The sequence below is a fragment of the Pseudopipra pipra genome, chromosome 2, assembly GCF_036250125.1.
Source record: "Pseudopipra pipra isolate bDixPip1 chromosome 2, bDixPip1.hap1, whole genome shotgun sequence".
In the NCBI taxonomy this organism is placed as follows: domain Eukaryota; kingdom Metazoa; phylum Chordata; class Aves; order Passeriformes; family Pipridae; genus Pseudopipra; species Pseudopipra pipra.
This window is the reverse complement of record NC_087550.1, coordinates 15,284,047-15,305,075: the sequence shown is the minus strand read 5'-3', so window position 1 is coordinate 15,305,075 and position 21,029 is coordinate 15,284,047. Positions and strand designations below refer to the sequence as shown.

Sequence of the window (21,029 nt, the reverse complement as noted above, 5' to 3'; positions counted from 1 at the left end):
ACTGCTTGAGCCTTAATTAGAGGAAGGTTTATTCTGTCAGGATAGTGAGTTTAATTCTGCACAGCTACAGACTTATAGATGGATTTGGCAAATCTAATACAATTTCAAGGTCCTAGTAAATCAGAATTGCAGGAGAGTTTGAGCCCTTGACAATGGTGGAGATGTAAGTAGTAGAAGTACTGGTAAGGTCATCTGTGGAAGTTACTTGAGTAGGTTGTTCCAAGCTGCAAGAGTGAATCTTGTATTGCTGCACATATATGTGAACAAAATGAGAAGTCATCACACAGATTCAATATACAAGTTAATTTATAGTTTTTTTGCGTTTGTTTTTTTTTTAAATGCCATCACAGACAGTTAGGTTGACTAGATCTGAACACTGGCAGTTTCTATTTTCAGTTTGTAAGATGTGGAAATAATATTTACAGCGTAGAGCTCAAAAGATCCCTTTGTGTTGTGGTTTAACCCCAGCTGGTAACTAAGCACCCCACAGCTCCTGGCTCACTCCCTGTCCCCTTCCCGCTGCCCTGGGGAGGGGAATTGGAAACGAAAGTAGTGGGTTGAGATAAGAACAGGTAAATTGAAACAAAGTAATAATAATTGTAATGGAGAGAGAGGGAGAGAGAGAGATAAAACATGAGAAACACAAGTGATGCACAGCACAGGTGCTCATCACCATCCCTCAGGAGCAACTGGCCCCTCCCAGCCACTTTCCCCAGTTTATTTACTGGGCACGACAGTCTGTGGTGTGGAATATCCTTTTGACCAGTTCAGGTCAGGTGTCCTAGCCCTGTTCCTCATGGCTTGTACACGTGCCTGGTGGCAGAGCATCAGTCACTGAGAAGTGTTTGACTCAGGGAAGTACTACTGAGCAACAACTAAACATCAGTGTGTTGTTATGCTGAATCCACAGCTCTGTACCAGCTACTAGGAAGAAAACTAACTCCCAGCTGAAACCAGGACAGTATCTAGTGCTTATTCCATACCATTTATATCATGCCAGGTCCTGCACTTTCCAATACATCACCACCTTTCCTGTCTTTTGATAGATACACAGATATCATTTCCTTGGTCTATAGACGATCCCTGTAGAAGTCCATTGAGTTCACTTAGTCCATGACTTTTGGCTCCATCTGTCATAACAGTGTCTCAGGGCAGGAAAGATGGTGCGTGGTGTTGGATTGTTGCATGTTGAAGCCAATTCTGATTCCATCACTGCTGTGCTTGTCTGGTTTCATCAAAGTTCATTCTCAATGTCACAATTGAAGGGGACTTGGGTTTGGATCCTGAAATCTGGAGTGGTGAAAGCAGGCACTATGAGGTGCCCAGGCAATGGTGGGCACACAGTTGATACAGAAGTGATAATACACAGTGTTATATAGCAATTAACATCACACAATTAAATTCATTGGGCTGTTCTCACCCAAAATCAAACCCAGACTTCCCCATCCTTCTGCCTTAACAAGTGTGCCCAGGCCCTTGAGCAAAAGCAATCTCATGGATGGGTTTGCCTTTGCCCAAGGCAGCAATAACCCAGATTGCCTTGCCCAGCATATTGTTTTATGGGCATTACAGGAACTTTATTCCCTTCCATAGTACACAGAAGCTTTGGTCAGGCAGGGCCAGCCCAACTGGCAGACCCTCTGGTGCTGACTCACCAGGTGGCCTTTACCAATGCATATCCCAATGTTTGAAGGTCCCCCACCCATTGTTCTCAGGTAGTCTTTAGCAGTCCACTGTATTATTTGATCTTCCCAGAGGTTGGTGCACAATAGGGGATACAATCTACCCACTCAACACCATGTTCTTTGGCCCACTTATCTACGAGTGTTTTCCAAGTATTTCTTGTTTAATTTGTTCAAAGGCTTGGTGTTGCTCAGGGCCCCATGTGAAACAATTTCTCTGAGTCATTTGATAGAAAGGGTTTACAATCAGACTGTAGTTTGGAACCTGCATTTTCTGAAAACCCACAATGCCTAAGAAAGCTTAGTTCTTGAAGAAGCAGATTAGAATTTCTTTCCATAGGATCAAGAGTAAGTTCAGCCCTTCCACTCTGCCTGGGAAACTGTCCACTGGAGACTGAAGCAGCAACTTTCCTGGAAGAACTCCCATTTGGGATTGTTTTCTCTTGCAATTCATGTCTCTAGAGTTGAGGTAGGTCTTTCATCTCCATTCCTCATGTACTCTCTGTGGGCCCTCAGCTAAAACCACAGGGTATCCCATGGTGTGTACCTTCCATATCCTCCCTCTTGAGCCAGTGGATGCTTACTGTTACTAGCTGAGATGCAGGTCTGTGCAGGTGGAGAATAGAACATAACTTCTCTGAACTGCTGGAACTCCTGGGACAGTTTATCTGACAGTCTTTCCACAGATGAGATGAGAGAGGAAGAGAGGTTGTCTTTGCATTCCTGGAGAAGTGGAGCCACTGCATCCACTGTTGGTAGTGTGGTACCTCTCCAGATGAACATTGCCAGTGGGTTGGTGTGTCCTCTCTACAAATTTCTGCCACATGGGTTGTACGCATAGGACTCGGTCTGGATCTGTGGGGAACTCCGTGTTGTTCAGGTCAAAATAAATCATCTCAGCACGGCTAATTTCCTCAGGCACGGGATACCTTTCTCTACTGCTGTCCACTTGCCTGAGCAACACAGAACATCTTCCTTGTAGGGGTACTTTTCTTTCATGCTTGACAGGAGTCGTCTCCAGAGGCCGAGGACTTGTGTCCCTCTTCCAATTACCTCAACAATGCCTGCTTCCCTAGAAAGTGATCCCAGCTGCTTGGCTTCCCTACCCTCTAACTCCAAACTGTTAGCCCAATTATCCCAGCACTGGAACAGCCAGGTGATCCTGCATTCACTGGGACAATGGCTGAAATCTTTTTGTATATCCCACAGCTCACTCAGGGATAAGGATTGAGTGCTTGCCTCTTGGTCTTGTTGGCCTGTCACTGGGGTCTGTGAAGGCACAGTACGTGTTGCTGGATTTTAAGTAGCCGCAACACTTCTGGCCGGGGTTTGAGTAGCCACAGATTGTTGCTTAACCCTAAAGACGACCTGGACCACATGCAACAATATGTTGGTTGCCAGTGAAAGGACCAGGCTGGTTTCAAGGGTGGTAAAAGGATACTGAAAGTCTTCAGATTTGTCAAAGACTACTGTAATCATCCTGGAGGGGAAAGAAGGTGTTTTATCCCGCAGACTGGCTCTCCGAGGGAAAAAGGCAATAAATGTAATTGTGGATAATTTCCTCCAGATGGCTCCCGAGGGGCGGATAGGACACGCACCAGGCAAGGCTCACGGCCAGCCACTCATTCATATCACAATGACAACCTAGCCCATGCCCAGAGCAAACAAATCAACATGGTGACCAGCAACTATTAAACCAACGCAATGAACGCGTATAACAAATTTGTTTTAACACGCTCTGATCAGATCTGTCATTATCTCAACCCTTTCGAGTCACATGTTGGGTGTCAAAAAGGACTGTTGTGGGTTAAGCCCAGCCAGCAACTCAGCCTCAAGCAGCCACTCGGTCACTGCCCCCCACCCCAGCCCTGGTGGGGAGGAAAACTGGGGAAAAAAAAAAAGTAAAAATTGTGGGTTGAGGTAACAGCAGTTTAATAATTGAAACAAAGTAAAATTTAATTATACTAATACTACTAATGATAATCATAAAAACAATAATAATTGTAATGAAAAGGAGAGAGAGGAGTAAAGCCCAAGAAAGATAAGTGATGTACAACACAGTTTCTCACCACCCACTGACTGATGCCCAGCCTGTCCCCCAGCAGCGATTGGCCCCTCCCAGCCAACTTCCCCAGTTTACAGACTGGGTATGATGATGTACAGTGTGGAATATCCCTTTGGCCAGCTCAGGTCAGGTGTCCCAGCCGTGCTCCCTCCCGGCTTCTTGAGCACCTCCTCACTGGCCAAGCATGAGACACAGAGAAGTCCTTGATTTTGTGTAAGCACTACTTAGCAACAACAAAAACATCAGCGTGTTATCAACATTATTCTCACATTAAATCCAAAACACAGCACTCTACCAGCTACTAGGAAGAAAATTATCCCAGTCGAAACCAGGAGACTTTGATATTTTTGTATAACAAGTATTCTTTTGATGTCCCTCACAGAGGCTGAAATCTTCTAAATAACAAAGGACTTGGTATGCTTGAAATCCTAAACAAAGCAAATAAGGCTATATAAGTAATAGTTCAAATATTTTAAACAGGTGAACAGAATACATTTCAGAAGAAATTAAGGCATTGAGATTGACAAGAAGTATGTCTCAGGCACTGTTAGTTAATGTTTACTCTTTTCTGGAATGGAAAGTCTAAGGAATGCACTGCTACACAGAACAGAAGTAATAACCTATTCATAAATGCAAGTATTAAACAGCTCTGTTGAGCATCTGATTTGTAAGTGCATTAACAAGACAAGCAGATACCACAGCTCTTCAAAACTTGCTCCTTCCCACTCAGAGCAACCAGGTAGTTGGCCTCAGTAAGTTCCTTATAGACATACTAGGTTAAGGAACAGGTATGCAATTTAGTATGTTCTGTTTTGATTAAGAACCGGGGTGGAGTTCAGGGAGCTTTTAAGGCTACATTAGTACTACTAATGCTACTTAATAGCCTTAAAGTATGGATTGTGAAATTAAGTTGCTCTTAGTTTAAGTTTTATTTGGAGCACCATTCTTTTTGCACCAATCTGAAAAGCTGGAGCAACCGACAAACAGTTAAAGCCTCTCAACCCCTCTAAAAGAGGGGAAAAAAGGTAGTATGTTCAGTTTCCATATGTGGCCAAGCCTTTTGTCACCCATTATTCTTAGAGGAATTAAGGCCCAATCTTTTTCTCACACTCACTACTGCCCTGGACTCTGTCTGAGTTAGTTTCCTTGGTTAATTGATATGTAGGAGAAGATGGCAAAGTACTGAGCAAGGTGCTGTAGTTGTGTGGCACTTGAAACTATGTGATAGGAAGCTGTAAATGCATCTAAAACTTTTTAAACACAGTACTGAACACAAAAGACTTGCCTTTTCACTTGTAGATTGATAGTTCGTCTTCTTTCTGTTAACAGAGCACAAAAGGAATACAGGTTAAATAGTGACTTTTCTGGTATTTGTCTTAGCCATTTAGGAACCTTATGTATGAAAGCATTTTTCCAGATTTCCAGTGACCCTTAGGGTTTTTCTCCTCCCTTCTTAAAAAAAAGTTGCAATAACAAAATCCATTGAATACTTTTAGATACCTGTCATTATCTCATAAACCACTGCAAATCACATTCTCTACCTTGTCTTTTCAAGTCTTTCACTTACACTTTTTATCCAGTTCATGGCCAGTATAAATCACATCATCTTTCTGGTTAGTATATTTTTTTTTAATGCTATTACCTAGAAGTGCTAAGATAAACTTCTGAAAGCAAAAACAATAAAAAAAATACTGGAGGCCTCCTCCAATGAAGCGCACAATTTTAGCCTCCTGTGGGAGCACTAAAATAGCTTGAGGAATTCTGACTTGCTACTAAGAAATTTAAGCAAATGAAATAAATCCATATCAAAGGAGCAGACTAGGCACCGTCAGAAAGTTTCCACCAGTCATATTTTTACAAAACACTTCCTGAAATAACCTGTGGACATGGACATGAAGGCAGTTCAATTTGGTTCTGATTGTCTTTTGTCTAGCTTGTAGAGGAGGCACATGAACGCCTGTAAGGTGAATTAGGGCTGTAAACTATAACTGTAAAAGACACATCTCTGCACACTGATCACAGCAATGTAATGATTCACTGTCTCACCAGCACGCTGGTTCTAATACGAGAACCAGCTGGTGTGTAGGATCGGGTTTATTTTGGTGTCAAGAATCATGTAAAAAAGGCCATAAAAATCATTACAGTTACTAAATCACCAGAAATGTAAGTGAAATTTGCAGTGATTTGTGTACTACATGCATCAAGATACTTACTGGGAAGAGCTTTCCTCTGAAAAAGAAAAAAAAAAAAAAGAAAGAATTAGCACCAGAACAGTTTCCTTCACTGATTTAAAGTCCTTTGAAATAATTATTTCTAGCTTATTCAGCTCTCCAGTTTCTAGAAGGAGTTTCTGAACCAAATATCTCTTTTTGGTGTAATGAGTTTAAACAGGAAAAAAAAAGATTAGGCTGCTTTTAAGGCTAAATAAAGCTCCAAGTGAATTCTAACAGCAGCTCTGTAGCCTCTGTTACTGAGACAGGTGAACTTTTCAGATCCTGACATTTGTCATCCCTTTTTGCTGTGCTCAACTGCAGGCACCAATGTAAATGCTATAGAGGGTTGCTGGGTGTCAAGCCTTTTGCAGCAACCCCTAAAAGCAAACTTTCTCCATCACCCAGAGGAAGGGGACAGTTAATTTAGTTTCACTCTCACCAGAACTCAGCCGGTCAGACCTTGTGTACTAAAACTGGCTTGTTTTTATGTTCCCTTTCTTTGTTATGCCCTCTCAAAACTAGAGTGGAAAGGAACCAGGGTTTGGCTTGTTGCTTTTCCCTAAATTGCTGTTTGGTAGCTGTAAGCAACTGCACAAATGTTTCCATGTCATTCTTGATGTATCTTTTGGAGTAGAAGTTGGCAAAATAAAAATGCACAAAAAAGGCTTTAGTAATGCTCTCCAGCTTTAGTACCATGGAGTTAGAGCCTTCATGAAAAGAAGGACATGATACAGTCAGCAGAATCATAAAATTATTGAATTAGTTTGTGTTGGAAGGGACCCTAAAGCTCATCTCATTCCAGTCCCTGCCATGGTCACTAGACCAGGTTGCTCCAGGTTGGTCTAATCTGGCCTTGAACTTTTCCATGGATGGGGCAGCCACAGCTTCTCTGGGTAACAGAGATCTTTTGTGAAACTCTGCTATGTACAGACATTTTTTTAACACAAGGAAGGAGTGATTTTATTTTACTTACTTGCAAAGTAGCCTTTTTTTTGGGCATAAAATACTCCAAGGCCACACAGTGCCATTACCAGAGCCACAAATACTACAGCAGCAATGATACCACTTACATTCAGGTCATCTGTAATTACAAAACACAAGGCCAGTGTTGTAAATTGTAAACATTTCCATTGGCTGGATTTTTCCCTAATTGCTACAGGCACCTGTTTTATCCATAGGTGGTCTTTGGCCCAAGCTGGATAAACTGATTAGTAACACTCAGACATGGATAAGAAGTCTAAAAGCACTACTGTATCACAGCCACGTGAAGAGAAGTGCTTGATGCACTTCAACTGCTTAAGTTGGGTGAAAAGTAAGGAAAGAGTAAGACAGGCCACAGGACACATACTCCTCATCATACCTATCCCAAATAAGTCTTATCCAAGTCATGTGTCTCTAAGGGAAAACACCTTGAAATCTTTGTAAGTATTGAATCAAGTCTTTTCATACAGTTAATTTGCCTAAAACAACTGAAACAGCTGATGGCTCCAGTTCTGAAGAACCCTTCAAATGGGTTATTTACAATTCAATGCTTTTTTAATTTTTAAAGAGCAAAGTTTTTAAAATGGAACACAATAAAGCCAAGCTGTCTGAAGTTAAACTCTTCTTCAGGCCATACATACACCTAGCCATTTTTATTTTGAAGGTGGTGGCTTGGGTTAAATCATGACATGGGCCATGCCCATTTCCTGATATAATCACTAAGAGCTTCAGACAATCATCCATTTTATGAAAAACAAAAGCATCAATGAGCAGAAACATTTTCACAGGTTTTTGTGACGTGTCCAATTACCTATTTGGATCCTTACTTTAAGCATACATTAATATATGATTGCGAATTTTACTCACAAACCTATAAATTTTTGTGTACTGGTTGACAGCAATTTAGGACTCTATGTGTGTATTTCCACAACAGAGGGATTCTATCTCAGTAGCTTGAGGAACACTTGTTCACAATCCACTAGGAGTGCATTAAAAGCCATGACACAGTGATTTTCAGCTAAGTTCTAAAAAAGCACCACTCAATCACTTTATGAAACACTTGGATGGGATCTCCTCTGCAGTAGTTATTGGAATTTGTTACCATTTGCTTTCCTATCACATCTACAAGAGGTAGTTGTATATTTTGAAAAAACTTCCATGCATTTTGGGTAATTATAGACTCTTGACCCTTCCAGCCTTTGTTAATTCCTTATCAGCTAACCAGTGTTACACTTCACCCATGCTGTACAAGTAGAAAAGATACAGGCAGCAGGCTTTATTTATCTATTTGTTTATTTTTAAGATACACTGACTTCTTCAGTGTTCCTCTGTCAAGTATAAATGAATCACTCAGTTAACCTTCTATTCTGTTATATTCAGATCTCACATAAATATATCCTAAAAGGGAGGCTTTGCATGAAGAAAATACCCCAGTGGACTGGCACGTTATCCTGTAAGCCTTCCACAAAAGCATTTGGAAACATTAAGGCTCTCATATGGCTGCTGCTCTTCTGTGAAGTTGTGTTTAGCAACCTAAGGGTTGGCTACTGCAATAATTTTATGGTACTAAGCTACCTGCTTTTCTCTGACATACAGTGAGATATGTTTGTGCTGTAAGAAAGGAAAGCTTTAAGTGGCCACAGCAACTACATATAAGGAAGTCATAGTATTATTATTCCTCCCCCCAAATGCCATAACCAAAATAAAAAGATTTAATTCAATCTGGTCTTAGCTTTTCAGTTGCACCATGCCATTAAATAAATCCTATTGCAAGACTGTTTTCCACCCTTATTTTCTTTAGCACATACCGACTTGCATTCGCTTCACTGAGCATCTCTGAGGTAATCCAATCCCATTGGAGGCTTCACAGAAATACTCTCCAGTGTCATTCTTTGTAACTGTGTTAAATAGCTGTTAAGAAAGAGTTCAAAACGAGTGTTAGAATGGAAAAAAAAAATCGGCATTTCCCATGGGATAGAAATTTTGACATGTCAATGGGTGCAGGGGGGGAAGTGTTTGCTTTAAACAAATAAAACCAAAAAAAAAACCCTGAAGGAAAGTGTGAAATTTCAGAATACCTGAAATATACCCAAAAAATACCTGAAATCAGAACAGTTTGTTCATTTTATCAAAACAACCTCATTGATTCGTCAAAAACACTTGACAGATACTACTTACAGTGCCTTGTCAACTGAAATTTTTTTGAAGTTTAAGCCTTATTTGGGGGAGTCCCCACCCCTCCAAAAATGTCATTTTGTCTCTTCTTCCAGCAGAAAAATTCTAAACCATACTATTTATCAAATACTATTACTGTAAAAATGAAAATGAGGAAGCAAGAGGTGGACAGAGACTGACCTCATGTCAATTCCAATGCTTCCCTGTATTCTTTTTTAGACTTGTTAACTGTTTTCCCTTTACTATATGCCATACTTTGAGATTTTAGAAGTGATTAATAAGTTTGAGCAGACCAGCTGATTTCCACAGTGTGATGAAAGATCCCCAGCACTTCTGAATGCTGAGTCACAGCATTCAGAGAACAACTCTTTATTTCAGAAAAACCTCAGCTGACAATGCACCCTAAGTAGTATCAAGATTTTTTTGAAAGATCAGCTAATGGGAGACGGAAGAGGAAGAGACAGCCAGTTCTGAGGGAAAAGAACCCAACAACACAACCCACAAAACAAACTACAACTAAACAAAGAACCTAGTAACCTTACTCACAGGCCCAGTTCATTCCTACCGACTTCACGGGCCCTGGATGGGAGCTTGTAAGTGTCACTGGATCGCAGAGATTCTGTGATCTGAGTGCTTGCAGTCCCCCCAAAGCTGCTATTTCAGATTTTAAGTTCTACCAAATATAGCTCTGTTGCCATACTGAGCACTCATTCTCACCTGGCATTAGTTTTCTAACTGACAAGGTGAAATCTGTCAAGTATTTTCTCGATCCTGATCAGTTCTCATCGCTGCAGACTCGCACTTCACCCGGTTTGTCTGCATCACTCAATGTCTACAGCTTGGCACTGGTTTGAGGCAGAAACTACTTTCTACATTCGTTAACACATACTTCAGCATGACATTGATCTCTGACAAAGACCTTGTGCATTTTTGGATTAAGACCCCTGTGCATCATTGTACTAAACAGTAAATTTGGTCTCCTTGATAGCTGGCTATCACAGAGCTGGTTATTACACTTACCAAAGTGCCAGACTTCTTATTCATGGTGTAAGTTATATTTGGTGTTCTAGCACTGCCTGTTCCTGTCTTTTCCAGCAAGGCAACACCGTTCTTGTACCACTGGTACTCAGATGGAGGAGAGCCCTCAGTCTCCTTACAGCTCAGCTGCACCACTGTTCCCGTCATCGCGGAGCTCGGCACATCACACACGGGAGTAGTTGGAGCAACTGGACAATGGAATTGCACTTGTTACATACTTATAAGTACTGTCTGCATGACAACAGATTGACAGTTATGGTGAGGAGGTGAGTACTTGTGTACATGCTCAGCATTGATGTACCACATCAATGAAATGAAGCACAGGAGAAGGGGTTGAAGGCAGAGTCCTGCTACTGAGAGCAGAGTAAAATTTATGAGTTGCTAAAAATGAGAGAGCCAGCCTCCCCCACCACATGCTGTGTCATTCTGCCTCCAATCTGTGCATTCTCGCCCAACCCCACAGAGTTTGTTTCATTTTTGTTTCTTGTTCACAGAACAGAGATGGGATAACTCAGGGAATCTGCAGCCCAGCAACTGCCCCCTTCCCCGCCCTACTATTTAAAAACAGAAGTGAGGAAGAGGAAAAAGATTTTTTCGTATTAAAAGAAGTCAACTGGTTTTTGAAAAGTGACTGTCAGAAAGAATCAAAGACTGGCAATCATTGCAGCCATTGTATAAATCCTAGGTTGAGGACCAAAACCAATTTGTTACTACATTTCAGTTTAAATTAAAAGCAAACTTTCCCACGCAAAGATGTGGGAGAACTGTTCGTTCCTTCTCCCATGCAGATGAACACCTCTTTTCTGATTTTTAATACATGAACAGGAAAGGAACTTAATTTTTTATTTTTTGGTACTTGATGCTATGTAGAAGAAAACTAAGGGTAAAAATGCATGCATGGAACATTAAAAGCACATGTCACACCTTAACAAGTACTGATAGTTTTTTCTTGGCTGATTTTAAGAAAAAAGCAAAAATAAAACAAAGTGAAATACTAACTAATTCACATTAACTTTCAAAAAAGTTGTAAGCAACAATGACACTCTTCCTCCTTTTGGGCTGGAAGAAAGAATGAATAAGTGGAGTTATCTCACTGTTGTAGCTGATTAGAGGTTCGTGAATTTATCATCCTTTATGAAGAACTTTGAGACTTTATTTATAATTTTAAAAGATCAATTTTTTTTTTAATGGAAAAGAATACAAAAACTACAAAAGCAAATATTTTCTTTTCTCCCTATACAGGAAAAAGAAGAAAACCATCAACTTCTACGAGTCATCTGCTGGGAAAAATACCAGAAACAACATGGGAACAATGTGCTCAGTATTCACGTTTCCCTCCTTTACCCAACTGAGGAAGAAAACAAACAAAACCTCACAAAGAGCAACCCCCCCCCCAGCAGCCAACACTATCTTTCCTGTAAATAAAGTCCACAAAATGCCAGCTCACTGGTTGTCATTGCACAGACACTGCAGCAGTTTCTCCTTCCAAAACCAGGAGGAGACTGTAGCATATTGGAATGAACTTCTTATGAATATTTAATAAGTGTTGACAGATGCTGACTTTCCAGTGCCAAACACCATGATTGTCTTATCCAGGTTCTCAGCCACTGAGCGACTTCAGCCTTAGTAGAAATGGAAGTTTCACCACTGTGTAGATCAGCATACTTGCTAATTTTTGAGAACTGAAACTCACTTTTATATCAACAAAACCTTAACTATGTTCCTTTCTAATGTAAGTGTGACTTTTGCAAAGCTGTTTTGTGAAGTATGCTGTAGAACGTGCATGTGCACATGTATTTATAATCCCAGCCCAAAGAAGACCCAAAACCCAGGAGCCACATGCCACGTGGACAACACCACCTTCAACACCCCAACACATCGTCATTCAGTTTGTTTACAAAAGCCCAGGTAATAAAGTTTGTACCCAACACTGTGAGGGTAATTATAGCTTCTTGCAGGCGTGGATGCCCTTCACTCTTGTCACTGATTTCGCAGCGGTAGGTCCCGGAATCCCTTCTAGTCACATTCCTAATTCGGATTCCTGGGTTCAGCATCTCTGCTCGGCCTCGAAGATCACCTTTAAGGAAGAATAGAGAGGTTTCTGCTCTTTGCTTATAGAATCTCAGAATGACAGAATGGTTTGGGTTGGAAGGGACCTTAAAGATCACCCAGTTCCAACGCCCTGCTGTGGGCAGGGACACCTACCACTAGACCAGGTTTCTCAGAGCTCCATCCAACCTGGTCTTGAACACTTCCAGGGATGGGGCATTCACAGCTTCTCTGGGCAACCTGTGCCAGTTTAATGACCCTCACAGTAAGGATCTTCCTCTTTCCTAAATTTCCACTCTGTCAGTTTGAAAGCAAATGTCTACAGCTCATTTGCTTATTCTGAAATCGCACACAATTCATTGATACTTTATGTGATATCGTACACGAAACTATTGCTCATTTGTTCAGTGTTAGTTAACTATCAGCAACATGTAATATTTAATCCCCTTCCCAAGACAGTAAGAACCTTCCACAACTTGTCCATTTAGTCCAAACACCCCCCTCGCCCCAGTTAAAAAACCTACGTCTGCTGAACGTTCTCCAGTTGGAAGATTGAATGCTTTTTTCTGCAGATATTTCAAGAAAATATTTATAGCAGTAGTCAGGAGGCAAAAAAGAAATCTCTTTCCACTAGAGAAATGGCAATCACTAACTTAATTACCTTACAGAAAGAATTGTGAATGAAACCACAGCAAAGGATTTGACATTTCAACTTGGCAAGAAAAATTTGATGGATATAGCAAAGATATTGCCATCAGATTTCTTACAATGAGTTTGGGTTCTTTTAATTCTACAGCTTGTTATGAAATTAAAGTTACATTCACACACTGAACCACAAGTTCCAGTGTTTCTCTAAATTAAATTTATGCAGAAAAAAAAAAAGTTCATCAACAAGGTCAGCACATCTGCAAGCTCTACAAAGTAACAAAATTGCTGTGCTTTTATTTTACTTCTCAACCTTCGTTTATTGTGTACAAGGTAACAAGAGACCCATATTTTCTCCAACACACAAAGCCGAGGTAAGTCCTTTTCAGAACATACAAAGAGAAATTCTACTTTTGAAAACAATACAAATAATTTAAAATATACAGCTGAGTTTATATTTTATGTATATAAAAATTCCTGCATTATTCATTTCCAAGCCTCCAGCTCTACAAGAGGCTTCAGAAACCTCTTTTTAGGATAGGAGTGCAGAGCCTGCAGTAGTTTTGGGGAGTTCATATCTGCATATAATTTCACTGTTGGAAAATGCCAAGGATCTGCAGTGCCATTTTTCTTAGTCTTGAGTTTTATGATATTTAAATTCATTATAAAGGTAACAACTCACAGTTTTATAAAGAAATGTCTTTTTCCCCCGGGAAAGAATTCTTTACCTTGAAAGGACAGCTGTTCCATATAGACAGTCAAGAGCCTTCTCCTTCAGTCATTTTCCTAGTGTTATTCCCCAAGGGACAGCCAATATCTATGCTAGAGAATGACATGTTAAGCATCAGTCTGTTTGTAGTACTGTACCTGTAAATTCACCATTGTAGTAGACAAATGAGACTCCTTGAGGCTGGATTTTCTTCCATTCTATTCTTAAGCTCATCCCTTTTGAAGATTTGTGTTTGCAACTAAGAATCGCCTCTAGAGGGAAAAAAAAAAGAGAGAACACAAATGGGAAAGTTAGAGACTTTACTTGTTTGGTACAGATTCAGGTTCCATGAAATTAATATTCCCCCTTCAAAAGAAACTGAGCAGTAAGCAAGGGCCAGATCTACTTCTCAAAGTTATGCCTCTCCGGATTTACACAAACACAGTGGGAAAACAGAAACTAGTAATTTTCCCATACTTCAGTGGCTTTTGGATCAAACTTCAGATATTGGGGACTAGATATTCCCGTGTTGGATGGGCAGAGATTCTGTATTACTACCCTTATTTTAGTTACTGTAGTTAACTTTCTTCAGTTAGCAGACCACTGTTAAAAAAGGACTTTTACCCTGTTATTAACAATATTTTTTAAATTACCATTCTGAATTCAGTATTAATAGTTTAACTGTTTAAATATGTAACTTAATGCAGATAGAAAACATTCACTAAGATGGTTAAACATTCTTCTAAGTATCTTATGTTTATGTATTTAGTTACAATTCCACTTTGGTTATTGTGAGGGTATATGGAAGGTGAGAGCTGCTTCATTAAGGTTCCCCATCAAGGACATTTTCACTTCAAAAGTGGTCATAAGTAAAGGGGCAGCAACAAACAAAACCACAGAGACACAAACAGGGACACAAACAGAGAGAATGACAATGACCATCAGTCTCCAAACAGCCTTAAACCCCAGTCTTAAAGTGCTGGGATGTAGTGTGGGCAAATGGAGCAACTGGAGCAACTGGAGCGAGTGAGGGTCTCTGCATCAGTAGCTGGAGGGGCCACAGATACTGGGAGTGTGTGTGGGTGAATCGCCAAGCCCACAGTGCAGGGTTGTCTTTTTACATGAAAGGTGGCTTGAATAAATTTAGGTCCATCAGCTGGGGTCACACTGGGGCAATATGGGCACCCCTGGACCTGCAGTGCTGGCTTCTGGAAGTGGGGGTGTGCAGGGTATGCAGTGTTTGTACTTTCCCAAAGCTGGTGTGCCCGGAGGTGTGTGTGTAATTCACCAGCAAACCTCCAGCTGGGTGAGCTGCTAAGCAGGGCAGGGGTAGGGGATGGGCAGAGGGGCTGTGCTGGGACTCAGAGGATCCAAGAACACGTGTGTGCTTGTGAATCTGGAACACTGTGCGAGGGTTTTTGCCAGGGAATTCAATCTCCACCAGGCAGAGAAGAGGAAGGAGGCTCTGCTGTCTGTGCCTGATGCACTGTGTGAGCCTGGGCAGCAGTGAGTGCTGCTGAGGGCAGTGCCTTGTCCATGGTGGTCAGTGTAGCTGTGCCAGTGTCACCAATGCACACACAGCCACCCCTAGGACACACACACAGCCTTGCCACTGCCTGAATACGCAAACGGGAAAGCAGCAGCTGTGCCCATCAGCCTGGGACAAAGACCCCCAGGTCTCCAGGCTGAGCTCCAGTGGCTGAGCTCAAGGAATCCCCAGGCCCCAGGAGTTTCTGGCAGCAGAGGCTGCTCATAACATCCCATGGGAGTTACCCCTAAGTTTTTTTGAGTTCTCGTGAAAAGAAGATTCATACAATTGTTCACCTTTCTGTCTGACCACTCAAGTTTCCCTGACTCCTGTATAATAGGCAACACCAATCAAATTTCACAGAGAGGCTGAGACTTCAAGAGTTACTGATTATCAGATTATTGCTAAAGTTGCCATAACTGGGTAGGAAAAAAACCAAAACAAAACACCAAAATTAGTGCTCCTAATGAAGAACAGGAAATCCTGTGAGCCCAACTGTCCTCCCAGCAGGGCATTCCAGTAGTTCCATTCTCCATGCAAAAGCATGCTGAAATATACATATATATATATACACACACACATATATATATATATATATACACACACATATATATATATATCTCCCCAGTAAATAATTCTAAAGTCAAGGTATTAATAAGAATTATTTGGAAACAACATCAGAGGAAAGAATTCAGCTATACATCTGACTGGCTCCAAATCTATTAATAAAGTCAAATCTAGTATCTTCCAGAAACTTCTGTAGAAGAAACAAACATAACATAGATCTTCCCACCTTTAGGCTGCTCATCTTCCAATACAGGCCAGAGTACCAAAGATCAAAAGCCTTTATAGTTTTGGCAATGCCTGTCGAGCTTTCATGAGACAAACATGCACTGCTCAAACATAGTCAACCTGCATTAACCATCATCCTCTCCAGTCTCAGCAAATGAGGATGGAGGGCAATTAAGAGCTACTGACAGTTCACCCTCTCACCCTTCAGAGTCTGATTTCCTAGGTCTGCTCTGCAAAGAAACAAAAAGCCAGACTGGTAGCCTTGGTGATAACTCACAGGGGAAAAAATGTCCAGACTTGAAAGAAAAATTGAGGCAGGAGGGCATTCCTTGCCAGAAACATGTTACACATGCACCAGCCGCTTCAAAAAACATACTGTGCACTCAGGAAGCCCAAGGTTCCTGACTTCAGGTTGAGTGGATGGGTGGAGACTTCCTGAATCTTAAGATTTGCTAAAGTTTCCTTTCCATTTTGTTTTTGTATCCTTCTTACAAAGAAAAACCATCATTCAAGCTCAGCTTGCTTTTGCTGCTGACCTTGTGACAGTTGGCCGGTTTCATGAGCTGGTCTCTATTAGCTGACACAGAGACAGCTCAGCTGAAGTGTTCTCAGCAGAACAAGTCACCTCTATCTCGAATGAGCTGCCCCTTTCTTACATGTCACATGTTTTTGTTTCAGAAAAAAATAGTGGTGATGCCCATTCACTAATCTTATTCAGAGAAAAGGAAAGGGTAGAAGAAAGGGAGCATGCACAGAACAAAGACAACATAATAAAACCCTCCTTAGTTATAGTTCCCCTCTCCCACTTTCCCCCACAGTAACGGAGTCAGTGAGAGGTATTTTCCACAGTAGGTCTACTTAACTTGCATTAAGGTAGACCCACAGGATGCTGTGCATCACTACTGGCACTGCCAAGCCTGGAAAAACCTTCTGGGATCTTCGAGAGGTCTGGACAATGTTTAATTTGGATTTACATCTGGTCTGGAGGCTATAATTTGGTTATTGAATTATAGAATATCTCAAGCTGAAAGGGACTCTAAGGATCATTGAACGTAACTCCCTGCTCCTCACAGGACTACCTAAAACTAAACTGTAGTCATGAGTTTTGTCCAGATGCTTCTTGAACTCTAATAGGCTTGGTGCTATTAAAAAAAGCCATTAAATTATAGTTACTTATAATTAGCTAAATTATAGCTGTTCTCTCTAGTCTCTTACTTCTCTTGTTATATTTAATGCTTCTCCTTTTCAGCAGCTTCCATCATTTTGGGTGGAAGGAGACCAGGCCGAAGTTACAGAGTGAACTACCTGGACTGACAAGTCATAGAACCACAGGACAGGTGAGGTTTAAAAGGACTCTGGGAAGCACCAAGTCCAACCCCACACTGACAGGAAATGGGGACAAGAACAAGATAACACAAAGTCAATGGAGAGAGTAGGAGCAGTACTCCTCAGGAAAGAGGAAGACAACCTTAACAGCTGCATAGCTTCTATATACATAGTTTTCATGTACTGTGTATACATTAAAAGTTATCACAGCAATGCCCATACTGTACCCTTAAACTCCTCTGCTTTTACGTTTTCATTATCTGTCAAAATGGAAATTCCGGACGCTTCAGGATCTGCCAGGGGAAAGAAAAAAACAAAGACAAATCAGCAACAGAAACTAGTAATTTCTTATGTGCTTCAGCAGCTACAAGCAATATTTTTGAGACCTCCTTGCTCTGGATAGGTTAGACATTGTCTGCTAGGGAGACCACAGGACTAAGAGCTAGACCAGGGCTGGCCTTGAACAATTCATCTTTTCCTCTCCATGCTCTTGAACCTGCAAAAAATAGTAGTATTTCTTTTTTACAATAGCATGATAATATTTACATGTGAGAAGTTCTCTATAAACAGTAGACGTTGTTTTATACTGGGGTAATGTCTCAGTCTGTTTCTAATTGGGGACACTTCTACTAATCCGCAAGTGTATTTTCCATTGCATTCCTACTACAAGGCAGGCATGTTTGCTGAAGAATACCACAAACAGCTTCTACAGGGTAAAAAAAATAGGTGCAGTAATTGGCAACTACCTCAAAATCCTGTTGAAATGGGAAGGAAAACATTAGACAACAATTCTATAGTTTTAAATCAAAGAGAGAATAAAAACGCCATATGTTCTTGGATATCTCATATATTTGGAATACTGAAATTCCAGAGAGAACAAGTGAAATAACCACTAGTCCTACATCAACCCCTACCGAGCTATCTTTTATCCCACTGGATCTAACTATGTATCCTCTCTTAAGAGCTGCTCTCCTCCCAGGAAAGGATTCCACTGTGTTCCCTCACAATTCAGAAGTGTTCCTGCAAGGCCTAAGTTACAGTTACTACAATTACTTCACAGCAGGCTACCAAGTGCTTAACAGCAGCTAAGTACAGTTCTTTACAGAGGTGTACTTCCCCCCTTCCCCCCCCATAAACCATCTCAAGTTCCCTTGGGTTTTAGGGCTAGTTTTGAAGACAGCATGGACACTCCTAATGCAGTCCCTTTCCTCCATCTGCATCAGCCAACTGAACAACTGCTACAGAGGGTATGAACAAGAACTGAGCCCCTCTCCCCATCAACAGTGTTTAGAAACACGGCTTGTTTAAAAGCATAATCTTTTGACTGACAGGTAAATAGCAAGATTAAACTAGTTTCTTTCTCGTGCACACAGACCTCCTTACGGCATCCATCCCTAAAGAATTAATTTCCCTTTCCTGATGGGGGAAGAGTCACACACAACCTAACAGATGGATATCCAGTCTTGATCTGAAGACACAAACAAATTAAGAATCTTTGCTTCTTATGGTTTTCTTTTGACAGTTGATTGCTCCTGTTGAAGTGAATGCCTCACTCCTCCCTTGAGTGAGTCCACTTGGGCTTTCAGCTGTGGGTCCTCACAGCTCAGAGTTAACATGCTCTTCTCTTTGTTTGAAAGTACCATCATAGAATCTTAGAATGGTTTGGATTGGAAGGGATCTTTAAAGGTCATCTAGTCCAAGTCTCCTGAAATGTACTCCTTGATCGCGTTGCTCAGAGCCCCATCCAGGCTGGCCTTGAATGTCCCCAGAGATGGGGCACCTACCACCACTCTGGGTAACCTGTGTTAGTGTTTCACAACCCTCATTATAAAAGCTTTCTTCCTTATAACAAGTCTGAACCTACCTTCTTCTAGTTTAAAACATTACCTCTTAACACACAACAGCCCCTATCAAAAGGTTTGTCCTCATCTTTCTTACAAATCCCCTTCGCTTTCACAGGATGAACAACCCCAACTCTCTCAGACTGTTTTCATGGGAGAAGTGCTCCAGTCTTGGGATCGTTTTTGTGGCCCTCCTCTGGACTCACTCCAACAGGTCCATGTCCTTCCTGTGCTGGGGACCCCAGAGCTGGAGGCAGCACTGTAGGTGGGGTCTCACCAGAGCAGAGCAGAGGGGTAGAATCCCCTCCCTCCCCTGCTGCCCACACTGCTTTGGATGCAGCCCAGGACACGGGGGGTTTCTGGGCTGTCAGTGCACACGGCTGGGTCATGTCCAGCCTCTCACCCACCAGCACCCCCAAGTCCTTCTCAGCAGGGCTGCTCTGGATCTGTTCATCCCCCAGGATTGATACTGGGGGTTGCTCCGACCCAGGTGCAGCACCAGCACTTGGTCTTGTTAAACCTCATGAGATTCTCATGGTGCCATTTCTCAAGCTTGTCCAGGTTCCTCTGGATGGCCCCATCCTTCATGTGTGTCACTGCACCACTCAGCTTGGTGTCACCCACAATCTTGCTGAGGGTGCACTCAATCTCTTTGTCTGTCGCTGATGTACATATTAAGCAGCACTGGTCCCATACAGCACATCATCAGTTTTCTTCTCCAAGATCATTCCTTATTGTTTAAGTCTGGCACAACAGAGGGAATTCTCCATCCAAACTGTTCCTATGGCCCTTTCCATTTATAATTTTTTTCTAGTTTTTTTTTTTTTTTTCAGCATCCTTTAAAAACACAAACTGCAGTTCTATTGGTACCTATTACCTCTGTGAGTCAAGGAGCAATGGTCAGAATAGGTACTTGAGCCCCTGGCACTGTAGCAAGGGTTCAGTTACTTATTTACTCTGTGTTGCACTGGGTTGACCTTGGATGGCTGTCGGACACCCACAGAGCTGCTCTCTCACTCCTCCTCCTCAACATGGCAGGGGAGAAAATAAGATTAAAAAACTCATGGGTCACGAGAAAGACAGGGAGATTACTTAGTGGTTACCATCACAGGCAAAACAGGCTCAACTTAGGAAAAATTAGCTAAATTTATTTCCAATTAAAAATAGAGTAAGTGTAGTGGTTGTGGGAATGAGAGTTGTGGTCAGTCCATAAAAGCTCCTCTCTGTTGCTCCTTCCTCCACACACTTTCCCCTGCTTAAGTGTGGGCTCTCTCCATGGGTCACAGTTACTGCCAGGAGCCTGCTCCAACACGGATTCTCCATGCTGCTTTCTAGATATCTCACATCCCCTTCCCTCCTTCCAAATACCCGTCCAACATTTCTTGTTTCTAAGAGAACACAGCCTCACACCCAGCAATGCAAAGTGAATTTTTGTATGTGCACATTACCAAAAGATCCAAATTTGTGTGCAACCATCCTGACATTAATATGTTTTACTTTTATCGTCCAAAATAATTACGTGGGAGAAGTTTATAATATGAAAATAAATAAGACAAGAAGATGATTCTAGCAATGCCATTTACATACCCTTAGAATACTGAAAGAGCATAAAAATGTTTGCATTACAAATAACGCTTGGAATTTTTTTCCACCCCACTAAGAAAGGAAATTTTCCTGCTGAACTTTGAAGTTAGAAATAAAAACTAAATGAGTCCCCTCACGGCCTGTTGAAACCATGAGGGAATCATTTCTCCAGCCCTTCCAAAGCAACCATTCCTCCTGCATGTCCACACACAGCCCAGCTCCTTGGTATTGTCCAGGCTTGGTCTAGAGTAAAGCCTGAAGTCATTAAGTAATTTTCTTTTAAATCTATTAGGTCCTATTTAGATTTATGGAAAGAAAATTAGCTTTTGACTTTTACCCAAACCATGTTTCTAGAACAACACCCCTGCTTTCCCCTCCCTCCCTTCCTCCCTCCCATATCC

General features: G+C 41.5%; 1 protein-coding gene across 2 annotated transcripts in view; it reads right to left on the bottom strand.

The window, feature by feature from the left end:
* Positions 1 to 12: 12 nt before the first annotated feature.
* The window catches only part of JAM2 (junctional adhesion molecule 2), a 41,094-nt gene continuing 20,077 nt past the window's right edge, over positions 13 to 21,029 (bottom strand). For both annotated transcript variants that reach the window (XM_064644016.1, XM_064644017.1), the window contains exons 2-10: positions 17,431 to 17,496; positions 13,716 to 13,829; positions 12,079 to 12,231; positions 10,137 to 10,342; positions 8,750 to 8,852; positions 6,934 to 7,041; positions 5,961 to 5,976; positions 5,033 to 5,066; positions 13 to 4,175 (exon numbers count right to left, since the gene is read on the bottom strand). In XM_064644016.1, the coding sequence (XP_064500086.1) occupies positions 4,143 to 4,175; positions 5,033 to 5,066; positions 5,961 to 5,976; positions 6,934 to 7,041; positions 8,750 to 8,852; positions 10,137 to 10,342; positions 12,079 to 12,231; positions 13,716 to 13,829; positions 17,431 to 17,496 (833 nt within the window). In that variant the 3' untranslated portion in view covers positions 13 to 4,142. The remainder of the gene's footprint in view (positions 4,176 to 5,032; positions 5,067 to 5,960; positions 5,977 to 6,933; positions 7,042 to 8,749; positions 8,853 to 10,136; positions 10,343 to 12,078; positions 12,232 to 13,715; positions 13,830 to 17,430; positions 17,497 to 21,029) is intronic.